Genomic DNA, 20701 nt, shown 5'->3' on the forward strand with positions numbered 1-20701 from the left:
GGGTCTCATGATAACACAAGAAGGTCTAGAAGAGGAGACATATAAAACCAAAGAAATAATCAACAAAATTCTGCAGAATAGGAAAAATGCAGAAATGCTATTAGGTATCAAGTGAGGTTCAACTATTTTATATTAATGTTTATTTATAATTATTTATGTATAGAGTAAGGCTCAATTTACTAGAGTCAGAAGCACTGGATACTGTGAAGAATTTTACTGGATTTGATGTTTAAAAAACAAAATAAAAACTCACAGTAATCCAAGGACCTAGGAGATATAAAAGCTAGGAAATCTGGCCAAATAAGAAAGTATATCACTATTAGAAACCAAATAGATGGTTTCTAGTATTAGCTTCCTAATAGATGAAGGTATACCTGACTTGAAAATATACGGAAAATTTCCAAAGCATAAACTAATAAACGTTTTAAGAACAGTTTTAACATATCAATGTTTGAGTGGAAACATTTGTTTTAACCATTACTGACTCTGATTTTTCTTAGTTGCTTAGAATATATTTTTTAGGATCCATATTATTGTTTTATAAGCCAGCAGGTGGCTCCAATCTCATTCTTTGTGCTTTTCTTATGAAGTTTTTGTCATTATACAAATAGAAATTTAAATAACTCAATTCTAGTGGCGCCTGGATGATTCAGTTGGTTAGGCATCTGACTTCAGCTCAGGTCATGATCTCACAGTTCGTGGGTTCGAGCCCCGCATTGGAGCCCCACACCGGGCTCTGTGCTGACAGCTCAGAGCCTGGAGCCTGCTTTGGATTCTCTGTCTCCCTCTTCTCTCTGCCCCTCTGCTCATGCTCGCTCACTCTCTCTCTCAAAAATAAACATAAAAGGAAAATTGAAAAAAATAACTCAATTTTAATAATAAGCTCCACTGGTGGACACACGTTTTTAAGTGGATTATTATTTTTTAATATTACACTGTTAATTTTGTTTTATATTAGAATTCAAAAGGAAAAGACTTGAATTGATGTCACGAATTTCAGTATGTGTAAATATCAAGGCTACTCTAATTTTGTTCTAACCCAAAAACAGTCTTCTGAAGATGAGAAAGCACAATGCCGCCCCTTCCTTCTAAACCCTAACCAAACACAAAAGGAAAAGCGAGGAGAACTAAGTTTGAACGAGTTTAAGAATTCTGTTCCAGTGTGTTGAATTTACTTACCACAGACTTCCTCATCAGTCTTTCTCATCCCATAAATCAAAACCAGAAAAAGACGCATGTAAATTTAATTATAAATAAATGACCAGGGGGTCCAGTCGACTACTTTTTAGAGTCTTACTCTATGTATGCTGTTTTATTAAACTGTACTGTGTATGGAAGAAGTAGGGCTCTACCAGATACTAAAGGGCCAGTGCTAAATAAAAACATGAATATCATAATCAGTAAACATGTAAATTATAAATGTGTGTGTGTCTGAGTGTGAGAAAGACAGCCAGGTAAGGGGAGGCTCCTTTTCTTCCTCTTTCCATACCGAGAAACTCCTAGCCACACTTCACCACTAGCCAGTAATTGCTTGCAAGAAAGTCCGTCTTCTATTCATCCCTAGATTTCTCCTTTCTTTTTGTTGGGTAGTGGGGATAGTGTAGGCATTTGAGATCCCATTCTGCTTTTGGACTAAAACTACACTCTAAAATAGAGCCAAGTGTCAATCAAAAAGAATGAAATTGTGCCATTTGCAACTATGTGGATGGAACTGGAGGGTATTATGCTAAGCGAAATTAGAGAAAGACAAATATCATATGACTTCACTTTAAGATACAAAATAGATGAACATTAGGGAAGGGAAGCAAAAATAATATAAAAGTAGGGAGAGGGACAAAACATAAAAGACTCTTACATACAGAGAACATAATAGGGTTGCTGGATGGGTTGTGGGAGGGGGGATGGGATAAATGCTTAAGGGGCATTAAGGAATCTACTCCTGAAATCATTGTTGCACCATATGCTAACTAACCTGGATGTAAAATAAACAATAAATAAATTTTTTTTTAAATTTAGAAACTAAAAATGTAAAATAAAATAGTCTAGTGCAATACACTGGAATGAGATACCTACTCAGAAAACTGCCGACTATATTAGCTTCTGCTCCATAGAGGTATAATGAACATCCCCAAACTACAATGTTGAGAATCATATTGTAATAGAGAACATGTACTAAGAAAATGAAAGAATTCACAATATCAAGCAAATATCATGAATTCATATTAAAATGACAGGTGCCCTAAGGTTCAGGAAAACAAAACTGGAAGGTGCAGAAAGATGTAGAGAAGTTACAAATAAGGTAAATTAGGCCGGTTGCCAACATGCTGATTTAGCAGACTTGAGGAGAATGAAGACAAACAAGCAAACCTACTTAAGTAAACAAAAGCAGAACTTTACACATGAGGGAGTGAGTTCACGGAGCAAAGGAACCCAAGTGGAACACATCCCACACACACACACACGCACGCGCACACACACACAAATTCTCGTCTGGCCAATCTTTGCCTACTACTTTGGGAACTCTGGGAACTCTGGATGTCCGGTCAGGGAGGGAAGACTCAAGCCTCCTTGAGCAGCCGTCGGCACTTGCGTGTCAGTTGCGGGGACAGTACAGGTGCATTTCAAGCAGTCGACAGAAATTTGATGGACAGAATAACGATGGACGGATTAACACCGTCTCTCTCCTCATGGCACTAATGGAATGCTTCTCTAAAATACAAATGTGGATCAGCCTTAGACAATAAGCATAATACAGAAAAGCAACATTGCCAATTATTTTTCCGGGTATCATTCCACAGCTGCCATAAGAAAATCATGTAACACTTTTGTTTTAGGGCATGACTGACACAGATTCTTAAAGAGGTGACATATGCTAGTGCTTCATATGCAATTAAGGAAACTAAAATCCCACAATAACATTAACATAGTTAACATCCAATGAGGGAAGAGAATTACCAATTGTACATTAAGGCTAACAAATGAAGCACTACGAAAGTACTGCATAAGGAACTCAGAATATTTTTTTTCCTCATGTTTATTTATTTTTGAGAGAGAGAGAATGTGAAAGCATGAGGAGAAGGGGCAGAGAGTGGGAGACACAGGATCTGAAGCAGGCTGTATGCCGTCAGCACAGAGCCCAACGTGGGGCTCGAACTCGTGAACTGGGAGATCATGACCTGAGCTGAAGTCGGATGTTTAACAGACTGAGCCATCCAGGCACTCCACCCCCCCGAAATGTTTTATAATGAGTTGTAATTTATTTCTTAACAGAAAGACAAATGACAAGGAATCAAACTGATATCAGGGACTCAATAAAAATTTAGCAATGAACAGTTTGCAGAAACATGTCCTAGAATGACAATAGCTCAGTTCAGTTTCTAACACTGCCAACATCTACAGTCATAGCAAACACAAAAATGTATGCAATATATGTAATGCATGAGCCTCATCACAATAAAATCACAAATCATCTAAAAGAGATAGGTTTATGTTGAGCGTGGTATACTTACATTTTTAAAGAAAAAAGGTTTAAACAATAAGGGCTGTGCTAACTGCTTACATTAACCAAATAACTGTATTATTACATTAACCCATTTCATTATTTTATAAATAGCCTATGAGTATTAAAATATTTTATTCAAATGACCAAGTAATGTTGCTACATAAACACAGTATGTCCACCTTATTACTATTAAAATATTAACCCAACTCTTCCTTCAGGCTGTGAGCCTCATGAAGGTGTCTTTCGTAACTTTTGTTCACTCTCGGATCCCCGTACAAGAACCTACCCACAGTGCATGGCAAGTGGTAAGCACTCAGTGATGAATGAAGTCACTTATAAAGTCCTGAGATAAATGATCAGTGTAGACCAGGGATCAGGAAAGTTTTCTGGAAAGGGGCAGACAGAAACTCCTTCTGGCTATGCAGGCCACAGGGCCCGTGTCCCAACCACTCACGCTGCTTTTGGATCATGAAAGATCTACAGATAATACATAAATAAATAGGAAGATTTGCATTCCAACAGAACTGAAATTTCAAATTTGAATTTCATATAATCTTCATATGCCATAAAATATTATTCTTCTTTAGATTTCTTTTTTCCCCCAACCATTTAAAAATGTCAGAACACTTCTTAGCTTGTGAGCAATACAAAAACAGACAGTGGGCCAGATCCGCCTATGGGCTGAAGTTTGCCACCTAATCTCAGTTCCAGGACCACAATTAGTTTTTGTGACTACAACGAAACTCTCTACTCGCTCAAGGAATTTCATATAAGGAAAAAGATTCAGCCCTTTATCAAATCTTTCTGAACTCCCTTTTCCTCATCTGTAATGGAAGTAATGTGCACACCAAAACTGCGGCTGAGGGTCCATGTTCCATGCACATGAGGCCCCAGGCACAGTGATGAACACCCCAAGGGGCCACCTCAGCATTTCAGAAGAATCTCTAGAAACATCAGCTGCTGCAGTCAGATCACCGCACATCAAAGATTACTAGAGGAAGCACCATATCGTAAATATTCTCCAAAGAACTTTGTGTGGGATGCTTACTGAACTATTTTTTAATTTACTGACAACTCAAAGAAATTATTACAAGGCAATGAGTATCAATAATCAACCTAACTGCAAAAGACCGATGCGGAAGCCGTGCGACTGTCATTCCTGATTACTTAATTTACTGTTTGCCAATAATTTAACTAATGTAAGTTAATGAGTTTTTACATTTTACATTTAACACCTTTCAGGTGATACTATGCTGACTCCTCTAAAACTCTTTAATGGAAAAGAAAACAGATCCTTTGGGGAAAAAAATCATAAGAACATATCAACTCATTTCATACACTATATCCACAGAGAGACTTGGCCTCATTAAAACAAGAAGCAAGGAGTTAAGTCTGGTGAAGGCATTCCCCAATCTGCTATTAGCTTACTCATTTTCGGTGAAGTCATTCGATGCCCATCCATCTACCCAGGACAAGAAAGGACTTGCACAAATTACCCTGAAGAGATTTTACGGGGCTCTGAGACTTCTACTGTAACTTTATGGGCTGAGTGTATAAGGTTAAGAATTCAGAAGTGTTATTTCCTCAAAGGTGCCATGCACACCAATTCTGAAAATTTATTTGGAGTGGCTTGCGTATAGCCTCTCATCTAGCATAATTAAATGCGATGTGTAGGTAGCTATAAAATCTAAGATGCTTTTCAAGAAACTAAGAATTTTCCTAACAAAATACAACCCAATTCTTCGAAAAATCAGATTATTTTAAAAGTGTCCTTTTTTTAAATTTTTAAAAATGTTTTTTATTTATTTTTGAGAGACAGAGAGAGAGAGAGAGAGAGAGAGAGACAGACATAGCATGAGCAGGGGAGGGGCAAGGAGAGAGAGAGACACAGACTCTGAAGCAGGCTCCAGGCTCTGAGCTGTCAGCACAGAGCCTGACGCAGGGCTCAAACTCACAGACATGACCTGAGCCGAAGTCAGGCGCTTAACCGACTGAGCCACCCAGGTGCCCCGAAAAGTGTCTTAAAATTAGAATGTTAACATTGCCACCTGCTGATAATTGTGTTCCTCATTAAATGACATTAATACAAACACATTGTTATGGGAGATATTTAGTCACTTTACATGAATTACTGTCTTGAATCCCCACAATACCCTTTATAAGGTAAACGCAATGATCACATTTAATATATTCAGATTGAAGTTTAGAGGGATTAAATACCTTGCCCAAGGTCACACAAGTGTTGAGGACATTGTATGTGATCTGAAGCCCATACCTTTTTTTTTTTTCTTTTTTAATTTCTATTTGGGAGAGAGAGAGCAAGCAAGCAAGAGCAGGGGACAGGGGCAGAGGGAGGGAGGGAGAGGGAGGGAGAGGGAGGGAGAGGGAGGGAGAGGGAGGGAGAGGGAGAGAGAGAGAAAGAGAGAGAGAGAGAAAGAGAGAGAGAGAGAAAGAGAGAGAGAGGGAGAATGAATCTTATGCAGGCTCCACACTCATTAAGGAGCCCAACATGGGGCTCAATCCCAAGACCCTGGGATCATGACCTGAACCAAAATCAAGAGTTGGACGCTCAACTGATTGAGCCACCCAGGCAGAGTTAAGAGGCCTGTACTCTTAACCATGCTTTGTACTCTACCCTGCTTATTTAAACCTTGGGTATTTTGGCAGCTTTAAGCAGAAAAATTGCTTTATAATTTATTCTGAACCTTGATTTTGTTGGTTTTCTCCAGTTTTAAATACCTGGAAATGCTTTAACTCTTAGCAGACATGACTCCCACCTGACTCCAAGCTACTTCCATAGTTAGCCCAAGGCTTAGATATCTCGGAGGCCTCAGACATCTGAGAATGGGCAATGAATGCTTAGCGATCTCTCTCTCCTTTGTTCTGTTTTCCTAACATATAATACCATTATATAATATCATCACTATGCTCATCATTATATTCACAATTCGCTTTTTCTTCAGCTATTAAACTTACCCTTGTGATCAATATCTTTGTATATAAGTGTTTATTTCAGTTTATTATCTTAGATTACTAGAAAATGAAATCACTGGGAAAAATCTAAGAAAAATTTTCGTGATCTTTGATATACACACTGCCAGAGTGCTTTCGTTTCTAGGAAGGACATAAAAATACATATTCCCACTAGCAGTATAGGAGGGCAAAGAGTTTCTTCTTTTAAAATGTAAAAGAAGGGGCGACTGGGTGGCTCAGTCAGTTAAGCGTCCAACTTCAGCCCAGATCATGATCTCACAGCTCATGGGATCGAGCCCTGCGTCGGCCTCTGTGCTGACAGCTCAGAGCCTGGAGCCTCCTTCGGCTTCTGTGTATCCTTCTCTCTGTGTTCCTCCCCTGCTCATGCTCTGTCTCTCCCATTCTCAAAAATACATAAAGATTTTTAAAATTTTTAAATATACTAGTAGGAAAGATAATTCATCACCAATTTCTTACTGTGAATTAATTTAATTGCTGTACTTGCTTCTTAATAGCAAAGAGAAGTCATTTTCCTTAAGAGGACATCCATGGGAGAGCAAGGAAAAGAAAGGAAAAGAAAGGAAAATCCTGGAGTGTGAAGCAGGAATGAGGCTGGAGGTGGTTCATTAGGTCAAGGAATGAAGGGATGAAGGACAGTATGAACGAAACGGACATTTCTGGAAGGGGAGATAGGTGTCCATCAACACTGTCTAGAAAAGGAGGCAAGAAGCTACATCAGATATTATCTTTCAAGTTGGCTCTGAAAACGTGAAATAACTTACTATCCCATCATATTAGACTACTGATGTGGATTTTTCTGTAAATAAGCAATGATAAGAGTTTTTCTGACTCTTAAAATTCTGGTTCCCACATATTTTATTATCCCCTATTTACTGCTGAAGTTGCCTCTCTTGTTGTATGTAAGCCTGATACACAGTTGGAAATATTTGGGGCAGATATATTCCAGAGTATTCTAAAAATTGAGTATGTTAAAGTATTAATAATGAGTTTCCATAATCGGTCATTAAACTGAACTGACCAGAATTCTGTAATAAGAAACTGCCTGCCAGATTAAGAGCATGGCAGGCAGAGGGCAAAATGACATATACTCTGGATTATCAAAAATACAGTTCTAAAATTAGCCCAAACTTGTTCTCTAGATAAAGCCACTCAGAATCTAAATGATCTATGTTCCTTGATATAGGTATTAAAATTGTCATCTACTCTGTAGAAATGTAATCACAAAATAACCATTTCCCACTTTCCTTTTGTACAAAGCATACTATGGTAGATTGCTCCTTCCATTTACCAACCTTCTAAAAACATTTTTCACTTTTCAACTAAAAAAGATTTTTTTTATCCTCAAATGACAGCGTATGAGTAATGATTTCTTCAGCAAGAATGTCACATAGTTACACTCTTAAAAACCCTAAGTAACAGGTTGCCTGATATAATTTAGTGTTCTCCTTCTGGTTTTCTAGATCATGCACAAAAGAAAAGAATAAATGCAATTTAACCTTGTCTCAATTCTCCATTCAATCCCAAACATAAAGAGACATTCTAATCTAGTGCAATCTTCACTGCCCTGGGTGTTTGTTATAAAATAACCTTTCCTTTCAACATGGCATTGAATAAAAACTAGAGCGTTACAAACAACAAAGTCACTAGTTCCATTAACGGAAGTCAAAAGTTTTTTTTAGAACAGCATAGGGTCTTAAATGATGGCTTTCTTCCTAAAGACAGAGCTAGAGTTCTTTTGGAAGAGAGTGCCATAAAGTGTTAATACAGCAGGCTTCAGACTGTTATCCTAAAAAAGGTTTGCCCGCGAGGTTGGCCCTTGGCTCACATCTGAGAACTTGAATGGTAAACAGTTCCCTATACTTAAAAGAAAAAAACAATTTTTTTAAAGCTAGCAGTGGCTCACTGGGCCTAACCTGCTTACTCAATGTGGTTTATGCTGAGCTCCTGCTTGTTTTCTTCCTGGGAGTCTGGAATTTTGACACAGGCTGTGCAGAGGGTGTAGGTGCCCTATATTGGTGGCCCAGTAAAATTTGGGGCCTTGAGCTCCCCTGGTGACAATACCTCACACGTAGGGTCACAATTTGATTAAGCACATCTTGTGTGACTACACTGGGAAAGAACTCTTGAACTAGTGACTGGCTTTCTCTAGACCTTGTCCCCATGTCCCCCTTTTCCCTTTGCTTATTCTACTTTGTATCGTTTCACTTTAATAAATCACAGCCATGACTATCATCAAAAAAAAAGAAAAAGAAAAAGAAAAGAAAAACGAGCATTGGTGAGGGTGTGGAGAAAAGGGAACCCTCCTGCACCATTAGTGGGAATATAAATTGGTGCAGCCTCTCCGGAAAATAGTATGGAAGCTCCTCAAATAATTAGAAATAGAATTACTATGTACTCCAGTAATTCTACTTCTAGGTATGCATCCAAAGAAAACAAAAACACTAATGTGAAAAGAGATAAACACCCCTATGTTAATTGCTACTTTATTCACAACAGCCAAGGTTATGGAAGCAACGTAAGTGTTCGCGGATGGAGGCATGGGTAAAGAAACGTGGCATATTTATACAAGAGAATGTCACTCAGCCATAAAAACAAATGGAATCTTGCCATTTGCAACAACACGGATGGACATTGAGGGGATCACGCCAAGTGAAATAAGTCCAAGACAAGTATCACATGATTTCACTTATAGGTGGAATCTATAAAACAAATGAACAAAACCAGAAAAAGAATCATCAATACAGAGAAGAAACTGGTAGTTGCCAGAGGCAACAAGGTAGGGAGATGGGCAGAACAGGTGAAGGGGATTAGAGCCACAAACGTATCCAGTATTGAAATAAATAAATCATGGGGCTGAAAACTACAGCACAGGGAAGATAGTCAATAATACGATCATAACTTTGTATGGTGACAGATGGTAACTATACTTATCATGGTGATCTCCGCCTGATGATACAATTGTCCAATCACTATGTTGTACACCGGGAATTAATATAACATGTCAACTATGCTTCAATCAAAAAATCACAGCCATGAGTAGGACTACACGACAAGTCCTGTGAGTCAGTTCTCCTAGTGAATCACCCAACTTGGGGGGTGGTCGTGGAAACCCCCAAAACAAAGCGCTAGAGAGATACTTCCTCAGTTAGGATGTTTGGATAAGCTTCTTTTTTATCACATTCCTGTACGCACCTAGACCCAGAGATCTGCTCTTGGCCTGGGTGCTGTTACTTCACAACCACTCTGTACATGCTAAAGAAAGAATGAGCCTCACCAGGGCTCTCTGTCAAGCAGCCCCAAAAAGCAAGGACACAGGGGGGCAGGACGGGCAGCCTGAAGGTAGCCTAATTGGGTACTGTTGCTCAATTACATAGAATGAAGTAAAACCAAGAAAGGAAAATTAAATGCCACAGAGACAACTTCCTCAGCACATGACCTCACTTTGCTTTGAGAAAACTCCCTTTCACCTAGAGTGTTATAGCATAGTGGTTAGAAAACTGGATTCTGGGGCCAGAATGTCTGTTGGACCCCACTTCAACCATTTCTTAGCTGCTTATGTTTGGGCAAGTTGCATAATCTCTTTGTGCTTCTGTCATCTGTAAAGTGTGTCCAAGAGTCCCGACCTGATAAAGTTTGCTGCAAAGATAAATGCATTTATAATTGCAAGTACCTATAAAATGTTTGGCATATTGGAAGCACTTTAAAATCATTGGTGGCATTTACTATTATTTTGAAAGTCAGGTTGATTATTTTTTCCCATCAACTTTTAAAAGTAGAGAAAACATGAAACAAGATTATAAATGGCCAAATACACTTTAGTCTCGCTGGAAGCCAACGTGCACTAGGTGTTGGTAGGTCAAGGGTAAGTGTTCTGTGGTCAAACTCATTTGAGAAAAAGGAAGGCAAACAAAATTAAGATTTCTGGCAGACTTCCTTAAAATGATATTGCCCGTGGTGAATTTTCAAAAGGGGCACACAGAATGTCAAATTTCACAAATCCATTTGATCAAGGCAATCTTTTTTGTATTAAGTGCTGTGTGGTGCTAGAGGTTGCTGTCTTCTAAAATTTTTTTTAATGTTTATTAATTATAGAGAGACATAGACAGAGCAAGAGCATGGGAGGGGCAGAGAAAGGGCGAGACACAGAATCCGAAGCAGGCTCCACGCTCCGAGCTGTCAGCACAGAGCGTGACGCAGGGCTCGAACTCACAAACCATGAGATCATGACCTGAGCCGAAGTCGGGCGCCCAACCGACTGAGCCACCCAGGCGCCCCATGTACTCTTCTAAAAGCAGGATAACTGCTTCATATCAACTGTAATGAGAGCCTACCACCTACTCGGGGAACCAGGATTAGTCACCCCCGGACGTCAGTTTGCAGAAGATCACGTACTAACAGAGATTGAGGAGGAAAATTATGACAAAATTATTTATATCAAGCTCAGCAAGACAAGTACAAAGGAGGGAATCCCAACAGATATTATGGGCAAGGAGCCCAGAAGGGGAAAGGGATGGAGCAGGGGCGTCCCATGAACCACATGAATGAATGGAGGGAGACCGAGTCCAGAGGCCGTGGAGAACACAGGCGGGCAGGCAGGGTGAGGTCATTTGTGAGGCACTTAGGAGTTCTTTAAACAGTTATAAATGCCTTAAATATGTTAAACAAATCCAAACAAAACAGGCTTTGAAAAATGTCGACAATTTATAATAACGTCAATTTGAAGGGACTATGATTGAGGAAAGCATTAAGAATTAAAGTGGATTGGAGACAGTTTCACTTAATGTCCCCTGCCTGTCTCATCGTTCCCTCGGTGAGATGCTAATAAGGATGAGCTCACTGGTTTTAAGAATATGAAGTGAAGAACCTGTCACTCAGTTGTCAATGGAAACTGCCTATGGTTCCCTTAACAAAGCCTTTCTACCTCAACATATGTTCATTAGTCTTCAAGGGGAGCCTAAGAATTTACTGTACTCAGGGTTTTTGTTTTATTTTTTATTTTTTAATTTTTTTTAACGTTTATTTATTTTTGAGACAGAGAGAGACAGAGCATGAATGGGGGAGGGGCAGAGAGAGAGGGAGACACAGAATCCAAAGCAGGCTCCAGGCTCCGAGCTGTCAGCACAGAGCCTGACGTGGGGCTGGAACCCACAAACCGTGAGATCATGACCTGAGCCAAAGTCGGACACTCAACTGACTGAGCCACCCAGGTGCCCTAAAAAGCTGATTTTGTTTTTTATTTCTTTTTTAGTTTTTTAATATTTATTTTTGAGAGACAGAGAGAGAGAGGGAGTGTGTGTGTGTGTGTGTGTGTGTGTGTGTGTGTGAATGGAGGAGGGGCAGAGAAAGAGGGAGACACAGAATCTGAAGCAGGCTCCAGGCTCCGAGCCATCAGCCCAGAGCCCGATGCGGGGCTCAAACTCATGGACCACGAGATCGTGACCTGAGTCGAAGTCGGACGTTTAACCGACTGAGCCACCCAGGCGCCCCTGTTTTATTTTTTTAAAGAAATATACCAGTCAATGGAGTTGAGCTTTATATATTTATACAGTTTCCTCTGTCTGGCATAATAGTCAAACTTGCTAACAGCTTACAATTTCTAACAGTCCAGTCTGCCATCTCTAAATTGATTTCACCACATCTAAAAGTTGTTGGCACGTGGCTGGGCAGAAGTGGGAAAGAGATACAGCTCCAAGGAGAAAATAGTGAGATTTATGAAATTACATAGATCAATAAAGATGTGGTTGTTTTATTTTGTTTTCTTAATGTTTATTTATTTTGAGAGAAAGAGAGAGAGAGAGAAAGGGTGGGGCGGGGAGAGAGAGCACACACGCAGGGGAGGGGCAGAGAGAGCAGAGTGAGAATTCCAAGCAGCGTCCACGCCGTGAAGATCCTGACTCAGGGCTCAAACTCACAAACTGTGAGATCATGACATGAGCTGAAATCAAGAGTTGGACACTTAACCAACTCAACCACCCAGGCGCCCCAATAAAGATGTTTGTAACTGGAGATCAAAAACATCTGTGGAGATTCCGTGACATTTCAATAGACCTGGACCCAAGCAATTATCAAACTGAAAAGGATATTTTCAATAATTTTTATTCTGATTGATTAAATCTAGGTTCATAAATTGTACACTTACAGAAATAAATGGATTGGTATCTTTTGAAAGGCAGTATTACTGAGAATAGTTACTAAAAAAAAAAAGCTCTAGAAAGTAAAACGAAATACTACGGCCTTATATTAAAATACTTCTTTAGCACTTTTAGAATACTGCCACGTGTATAACATTATTTGTTCATTATTACAAGTCTATGGGAAAGTCAGGGCTGACTTAATTTCACATGCCTTAGGAAGACTTCCATATGTGTACGTGAACAACTCAAAACATAATTTGCATAGCTAGTTCAAGAAAATATAATGACTTTATTATTTGTAAACATCTAAAAACTAAAACTGCACACTACTAGTGGCCAAGACTAGGTGGTAGTCAGCCGACTTCTCTGAGTTCTAAACTTACCTGTATCTGCTGTCCCAACTACTTGAGAATCAATGTCCTCATCTTTAAATTGGGATTACTACACTAGCATTTCTTGCTTAACATTGGTAGTCTACTTATGAAAAATGAGACATTCTATTCAAAGGTCAATGAGAAGTCAATTTCTTACTATTCTGACTGGAAAAAGTTATATTCAAACCCGAATTCCTGGTCCCCCCAGATATAACAGAAATATTTGAGGTAACAGCCATTAAGATGAGATGTAAAATGATAAGCAATTTTCTATTATATGTAACATTTCTTATATATTTATCAAAAGGAGCACAGGTTTAAAAAGTTTATACATACTACCCTTGTCTTTTAAGAGTAGACTTCAAAACTTTGAATATGGCCATGCTGGTGTTAGAGGACTGTGGGAAAACATCAAAAACAGTGATTTAGGGGCACCTGGGTGGTTCAGTCAGTTAGGCATCTGGCTTTGGCTCAGGTCATGATCTCACAGCTTGTGGGTTTGAGCCCCATGTCGGTCTCTGTGCTGGTGGCATAGAGCCTGCTTGGGATTCTCTCTCTCCCTCTCACTCTCACTCTCTCTGCCCCCTTCCCTACCTGTGCTGTCTCTATCTCTCTGAAAATAAATTAGTAAACATTAAAAAATTGATTGAATACAAGACATTCTTCAATAATTCATTTATTTGCTGAAAAAATAAACTTTCCTCAGTTCTGAGGAAGATATAATGAAAGCCAAGGAGACCGTATGTCTGGATCTCTATCTCTGCTCCTGAATTTACAGTTCTGGTACATTCAGAATAGTCTAGAATAATAGCCTGGTAGCCTAGAATAATCTTGTTATGTCTGTAATAGCAAATTGGTGTTTTAGCATCAACTCAACCTTCCTGTTAGTCTCATTTCATCATTTACACCAGGGTTCATTGTATCTTTTCAATCAAGTTCTACTGTGGCTTTACCAGTAGACCCACACGATGTTGTGTGTTTCTGATCACTGTTTGATACCATATTGTGTTATTCCGGGACTTGCAAGGATTAACAGAGAAGATAAAACCAGAACTTGAATCTAGAGTCCTATTCCTGACTACAACTAGAGTCATTTTCACCACACGGTCTGAAACATGGTCTTCTGTTTATAGCCACACTTTCTGGAATGCCAAAATACTCATCTGTAGCACAAAGGAAGACATTCATAGACTTAGAGGCTACCCATGCCCTTGCTAATTTTCTATTACCAAATCGATTTGGTTCTTCAATGGTCTATCTTGGCTCAATCCTAGGGCCTATTAGGGGCTTTTATGTAACTTAATAATTGATCAGTTTGTTTGGTCATTCTTGGTCTGGCCCAACTACTGCCACCTCAGAGTTGAGGGTAGGAGTGAGTGACAAGATAGAAATGTGAACACACTGACTGTTACCACTTTGACGGTGATACTGGCATTCATTCCCATGGATACTAAACACCTTGTGCAACCAACTTGCCCAACGGGCCAAAGATACAGAGTGTTGAAAACCAGTAGTATTAGCTGAATCCCAGTTTTTTATAGAAAACATGGATATTGACCCAAGAGCTGCCTCTGACTGGCTCTACCATTTTCTTTTGAGTCATTTAAACTTTATGGGCCTGTTTTTTCATCAGGAAACTGAGCTACATAACATTGCTTAATTTTTTATTGTATTTAAATTTTTTTAATGTTTATTTATTTTTGAGAGAGAGCAAGCGTGTGAGTAGGAGAGGGGCAGAGAGAGAGAGACAGAGACAGAGACAGAGACATAGACAGGGAGACAGAATCTGAAGCAGGCTCCAGGCTCTGAGCTGTCAGCACAGAACTTGATGCGGGGCTCGAACACACGAACCGCGAGATCACGACCTGAGCCGAAGTCAGATGCTTAAGCAACTGAGCCTAATAATTTAGGCACCCCTAATTATTGTGCAATTTTATCATTATATTTACCATATATTTACTTCTATCCTACACACCTACATATCTGCAAAAACCTTGTTATTCTTTGGCTTTTTAAGGCATTTAAAATACAGCAACCAGTTCTTTAATCTCCTGATATGAAGGAAGCATCCTTAAAAATCCCCCTTCCTATATCTAGTGAAGACACCATAGACTATACGTCAATCAAAGCGTCTAGGGAGTTACAGGAGATAACAGCTTCTTCAAAAGTTCTCAAGAAACTGAAATAAATGTGGGCATGACTGACTGGATAATTAAGAAGGTTGAAATAGGTGATTCTAGCCTTCAGTCAAGGCACACTGACTGAGTCAGAAAGTAGTAAATAAACATAAAAATATCAAGGGGAAAATCTGTAAGAGACATTCCTCAATCTGAGCTAATATTCATGAACCATGCAAGGAAGAACTGAGCCAGCACAGAGAAACACAAAGATTTTATAGCTCTATCTGAAAAGGAAAGTTTTATGGAATAAATTAAGATAGGCCTACCCTATGCATTCCTATGGGCCATATAGAATTAAGTGATGGACCAGAGCTTGCCCCCAACTTGTCTAAATCCCAAAGGAATAAATAATTAAGGGCTATGAACATAAAGACTAGTGTTTTGGTTGTTGAATGTAACTTTGCTTGAAGCAGGTTATGCATGTAAAGAATCAAACAGCGAATTCTAAAAGGCTAAGTCTTCTTCTTCCTTCTTATATATAAAGACCAAGAATGTATTATGACATCACGAAAACAACTTTGCCACTGCCTAACACTCAGGCTTTGTCAGAACAAAGTCAGTAAGATGGTGCGGTAATCAGCCTCCAAGATGGCTACCAAGGATTCCTGCCATCTGGTGTTGACCACCTTGTGGAATCTGATCCCACATTGTACCAGAGGTGGTCTGTGTGACTAACGGCACCTGGCAGAAGAGATGGTAAGATGGTGAATCACTGCTGAAGTTCGGTCATAAAAAAGATAGCTACTTCTGTCCTGGGCTGGCTGTCTTGTATGTCCTTCCCTTCTCCTTGCCATGGTGTGAGCAGCCCAGTGGCAAAGAACTGATGCCTCCAATCAAGAACCAGTGACAAATAATAGCCCAGGAGACCAGTCCACAACCATGAGTAATCTTAAAAGAGAATTCTGTAGCCCCAGTGGAGCCTTGAGATGACTGAAAATCCCAGCTCATGAGAAACCTTGAGCCAGAAGCACCAAGTTAACTGACTTCCATATTATATTCCTCACCTGGAGGAAGTATGGGAGATAAAAACAGTTTGCTGTTCTTAACTGCTAAATGTTAGGATAATTTATTCCACAACAGACAACTGATAAAGATGGCAAGATGTGGGATATATTATTTAAAAGCTGACAAATCAAGTACTTTGTATTTTAGGTTCTCAGAAATAAAGCAGGCAGACCAATTTCAAGTTTTATATAATCATGTAACGCTGGGTTTTTCGATAAGTCAAAGACATATCTACTGGGGGAAAATTGTGTGAGTAAATGTTGGCTACAAAACGCACTTTAAAATTTTAACAAACCTTTAGAGTTCTAAATTTCTTTTTTTACTTTCTTTACCAGAGCCCCAGTTTCAGCTGCACTGAAAACCCAGATCAGGTGGGGTGGGAGGAGTGTATTTGAAAGCAGAGATAACCTTCTTTTGTTTGTAAAAGAGCAGCTTCAATACTGCTTAAATTGGAGATAATGGCTTATAAGAATCGTGAGACGCTGCATTAACTTGTTGTCATTAGCATCATTATTAACACTGTAGCTAAACACTCACCATGTGTTGTACAGGGCACATTAGTTACATAAAAGACATCACTGGTACCCTCTGGGAACAGATCAGAAGTGAGTTCCCATATATACTTGAAAAAACTGGATTGTACTAAACCAGTTTGTTAACTACGCAATGAAGGAATTAGAAAATGAGCTATGCTTACTTTAAAAATGTTATCTTAACACATATAAATTAGCTTTGAAGTTAAAAGATTGAAGTAGGAAATATAAGAGAAATTCATCAAATAGTAATAAGTCAAAACTTTCCTTTATGCTTGACTGCAGTAAGAAATTAAGAGGCTGGCTTCCCCTTATTTCCTGTTACTTCCCCCATCCTGGATAGGAATCATCAGATGGACATTTCCAGTTGTTGCAAGCCAGCAGCATTTTAGAGAGGAGGAGGAAAGTCACATCTGGCCAGATCAACATGTTTCTAAGTCTGTTTGTCCCTGCCTCTCCTGCTGTTTCTTCTGCTTCCAAAAATACGATTAACGTCTATGAATTTATAACACTCTGCATTGTAAGCAAGGCTGAGGGCTGTCCATCCCAATGAGGGTGAGGTATGGAGTTAATGAGAAGTGAGACTGGGGAATGAACAGAAAGATGCCAATGTTAAAGTAATTGAGCATGAATATCAAACGCTGACTTGGGAACAGTCTTCATTTGCTGATAGAGAGTCTGATCAGCTGGTGGGCAGAGGGAACAAGCACAGACCCGCATTCGCAGCCGGCCCCAGAAATTCCCTATCACCACGGCGAATGCATTATAACCTGGCGACCTCTGTGTCCCCATCTGCAATCAAGTGTTTTCTTTTTCCCCTTATTTCCTTCCCTCCCTCCCTATTTCTTTCCTTCCTATGAAAGGTTTCCTCCCTTCTTTCTGAATTGATCTCATCCGTCCCCAAGCCTCATAAAGAATTTAAATTTTTGTGTTGGTAACTGCTGTTTTTTTACGAACACGTAGGACTTGCTAATGCAAGTTCAGAATCACACAGATAACGGTGTGCGGCAAGAATTGCTGAGGCTATAATTTTTATTTTAAAAACTCTGCATTGTCCTCTAAAACCAGCGAAAGTTCAAATGATCAATTACCGCAATACACTCCTACGTGTCTTCTTTCATTTTCAATTAGATCATTTATAAGGGACAAGGATCTCTGGAATATTTGCACAATAGGAATGATAACATAAACACGTTAATAAGCTGTATGTCATTATTAATTTCAAGCTGTAATGAATAGTTTCATTGAGAACAGAGTAATAATAGTTTCAAGAAAACTAAATATTACAGAAAAAACTATGGTTCTCAAATTCTGGGACATGTAATTATGCATTTTTATGAAAATTCAGTTTGCAAGGATGTTTTTATTAGTTTACAATGCAAAAAAATGGATAAAACTTAAATATATATAAATTGGGAATTGGTTAAATTAAATATAGTGGACTCCAAACTTAAATATAAATAAATTGGGAATTGGTTAAATTAAATACAGTGGACTCATTAAAGGAAATTAAAAATGATTTGTGAAAAATATTATTAACTAATGAGGTTGTAGGCAAGAGCATTAAATGAGCCTATTATTAAATGAGCCTACATAAACGATAAACTCATTTAAAATATATATGCTTAAAGGACTAAGCATTCACGATCATCTGATGGTGACAGAATTTCTAAGACTGGGTTTCCACTTGTCATTTCTAAATTTCTATTTAAATGTGCATTACAATTGCTATAATTTTTTTTTTAATAACCAGTTTGTAAACCCCTATGCATACGTCAAGGACATCAGAAAGAACACAGGAAAAGCAATCATAAGAGATCTTAAATATAAAAAGAGTTTATAGTTTACCTTAACAGCATAATATTCTTTAACTTCAGGCCTAATAGAATCAAAGTCTCCACTGATGAATTCAGGCAAAAAGCTGAAAGAAAGAGTTCCAAGTAAGTCAACTAATTAAGACTACTTTTGGTTATCCTTGAAAAACTACACCAATAGGATGTCTTAAGCTCTTGGTTTCTATATGGTATGTTTAAGAGTAACTCTACATAATTCATCAAGTTAGTCACACTATCAGTCAATATTTATCCTGCTTTAAAAAATAGAGATTAAAGAAGATTATTGGTTTGAAAAAGTCCCAGTTCAAAAACCCTAACATCACGACTCCATCTTTATATATTACTTTCTACATATATACAAACTTTTACATTATTGTGCCCTCACACAAGTCCACAACTTCAACAAATTTAAACTGATGAGGAAGAGGATTAGGCATTCCCTTTAGAGCCGGAATCAGTTCAGACACATTTTCCAAATATCCTATTGACACATTTCTAGGAACAGGAGGCTTCCAGACAAGTTTGAAATACTACACAAGTCAGTTACCAGACAGAGGGAGAGAATTCCCCAAAGTAAAAGTTTTTAATTACATCATGAGTATCTTATTTCTCTTCTCTACCATTTACATTTTTTCAGAATTCATCCAGAAAGCCTACCTCACTCTACATACATTGCCATCGTTTACTTTACATAAAACATTCACATGACCTGGTAGAATTTCTTCCCAGTGTGGAAAAATTAAGCTTCCTTGGATTTATCAGTGCTCTAACAAAAAGCCCTAGCCTCCTGAGTCTCTAAAATATATATAATGTAAAGAAGGGAATGTTTACTTTCATCCCACAGATATATTCTTCTTTTCACACACCATGAGAATTAGATCTGCCGACATTTATCTAACTGTTCTGATTCAAAAGAATAATAAAACTTTTGTGTGTCTTTTCAAGAAGGCCAAGTCGCTATATCATGGACTAGATCTCTGGCTAAATGGAGACTAAAGTTTCATTTCGCTAAGTATTACATGTCAAAAGAGTTGAAGCCCCAGGACTTGGAGACATCTTTAAGTCATAAAAGCCAAGACAGAGGCTCCCGGAGAGATTTTACTGACATACCAGTGGGGTGGGGCTTAGGATTCAGGGTCATCAAATTTCCACAGAGACTCTTGCAAGAGGGGGAAGTAACCTGCCACAACCCACTTAATAAATTGAGGGGGAAAATCCTATTTCCTCCTCTTTCACCCGTGGTGTGCAGCTACAAGCACAGGACAATGGACCTGGCCATCACTGCAGGGCCAAGGTGTAAGAATTAGAGCTTTGGGGACAGAGATAAAACGAAACTAGACGCAGAACACCTTGTGTATGCCCTCAGGATAAAATGAATAAAGCTGAGAGGCGCCTGGGGGGCTCAGTCGGCTAAGCATCCGACTTCACCTCAGGTCATGATCTCATGGTTTGTGGGTTTGAGCCCCGTGTTGGGCTCTGTGCTGACAGCTCAGGGATTCTGTGTCTGTCTCCTGCTCGTGTGCAAACAAATACACATTAAAAAATAAATACACATTAAAAAATTAAAAATTAATAAAGATGAACATGAAAAACCCAATACTAACCTTGTTCTTTCATACAAATTTTTTTCAAGGTTTTAACGTAATTGGAAATATGACTTCTTAGGTCTAACCTCATCTTACTAACCTGTGTTAAGTCTTCTCAGAGTTACAGGTCTTCCTAGAACAAACAGTAAGAATGTTCTACCACACTGGTCTGTACTGCATAAAGTGCTGGGTTTTGTTTCCTTTTTGTTCTTGTTAACCAACGATGGTTAACTATTAAAATTTGGGGTATTTAATAAAACTATTACATTAAATGATTCCAGCCATATTCACTGAACATCAAGCATACAGAAAAGACAATAGTTTATTTCAGAATAAGGCAGAATTGGAAAGTACCTAAGTTTTCAGTCACTTGCCTGGTTTCAACATTTTCCTGTAAACTGGTCTCCTCAAAACGTGTATGCCACCACATCCATTACTTTCAACTTCATTTTAGACATATTTAGGTAAATACATTGCACCCTACCCATACGAAGACTAAAAATAGCCCATTTCCTCTTTCTTCATTGTTTTTCCTGTTGCAAAAACTCACTGATTTTT

General features: G+C 38.7%; 1 protein-coding gene across 14 annotated transcripts in view; it reads right to left on the reverse strand.

Moving 5' to 3' along the window:
* Window positions 1–20701, reverse strand: part of TPK1 (thiamin pyrophosphokinase 1) — a 350382-nt gene that overhangs the window by 165104 nt on the left and 164577 nt on the right. For all 14 annotated transcript variants that reach the window (XM_078438252.2, XM_078438261.2, XM_078438281.2 and 11 more), the window contains one exon: window positions 18571–18643. In XM_078438252.2, coding sequence (XP_078294378.1) covers window positions 18571–18643 — 73 coding nt within the window. The remainder of the gene's footprint in view (window positions 1–18570; window positions 18644–20701) is intronic.

This window comes from Panthera onca, chromosome A2 (assembly GCF_046562875.1).
Source record: "Panthera onca isolate mPanOnc1 chromosome A2, mPanOnc1 haplotype 2, whole genome shotgun sequence".
NCBI lineage: Eukaryota > Metazoa > Chordata > Mammalia > Carnivora > Felidae > Panthera > Panthera onca.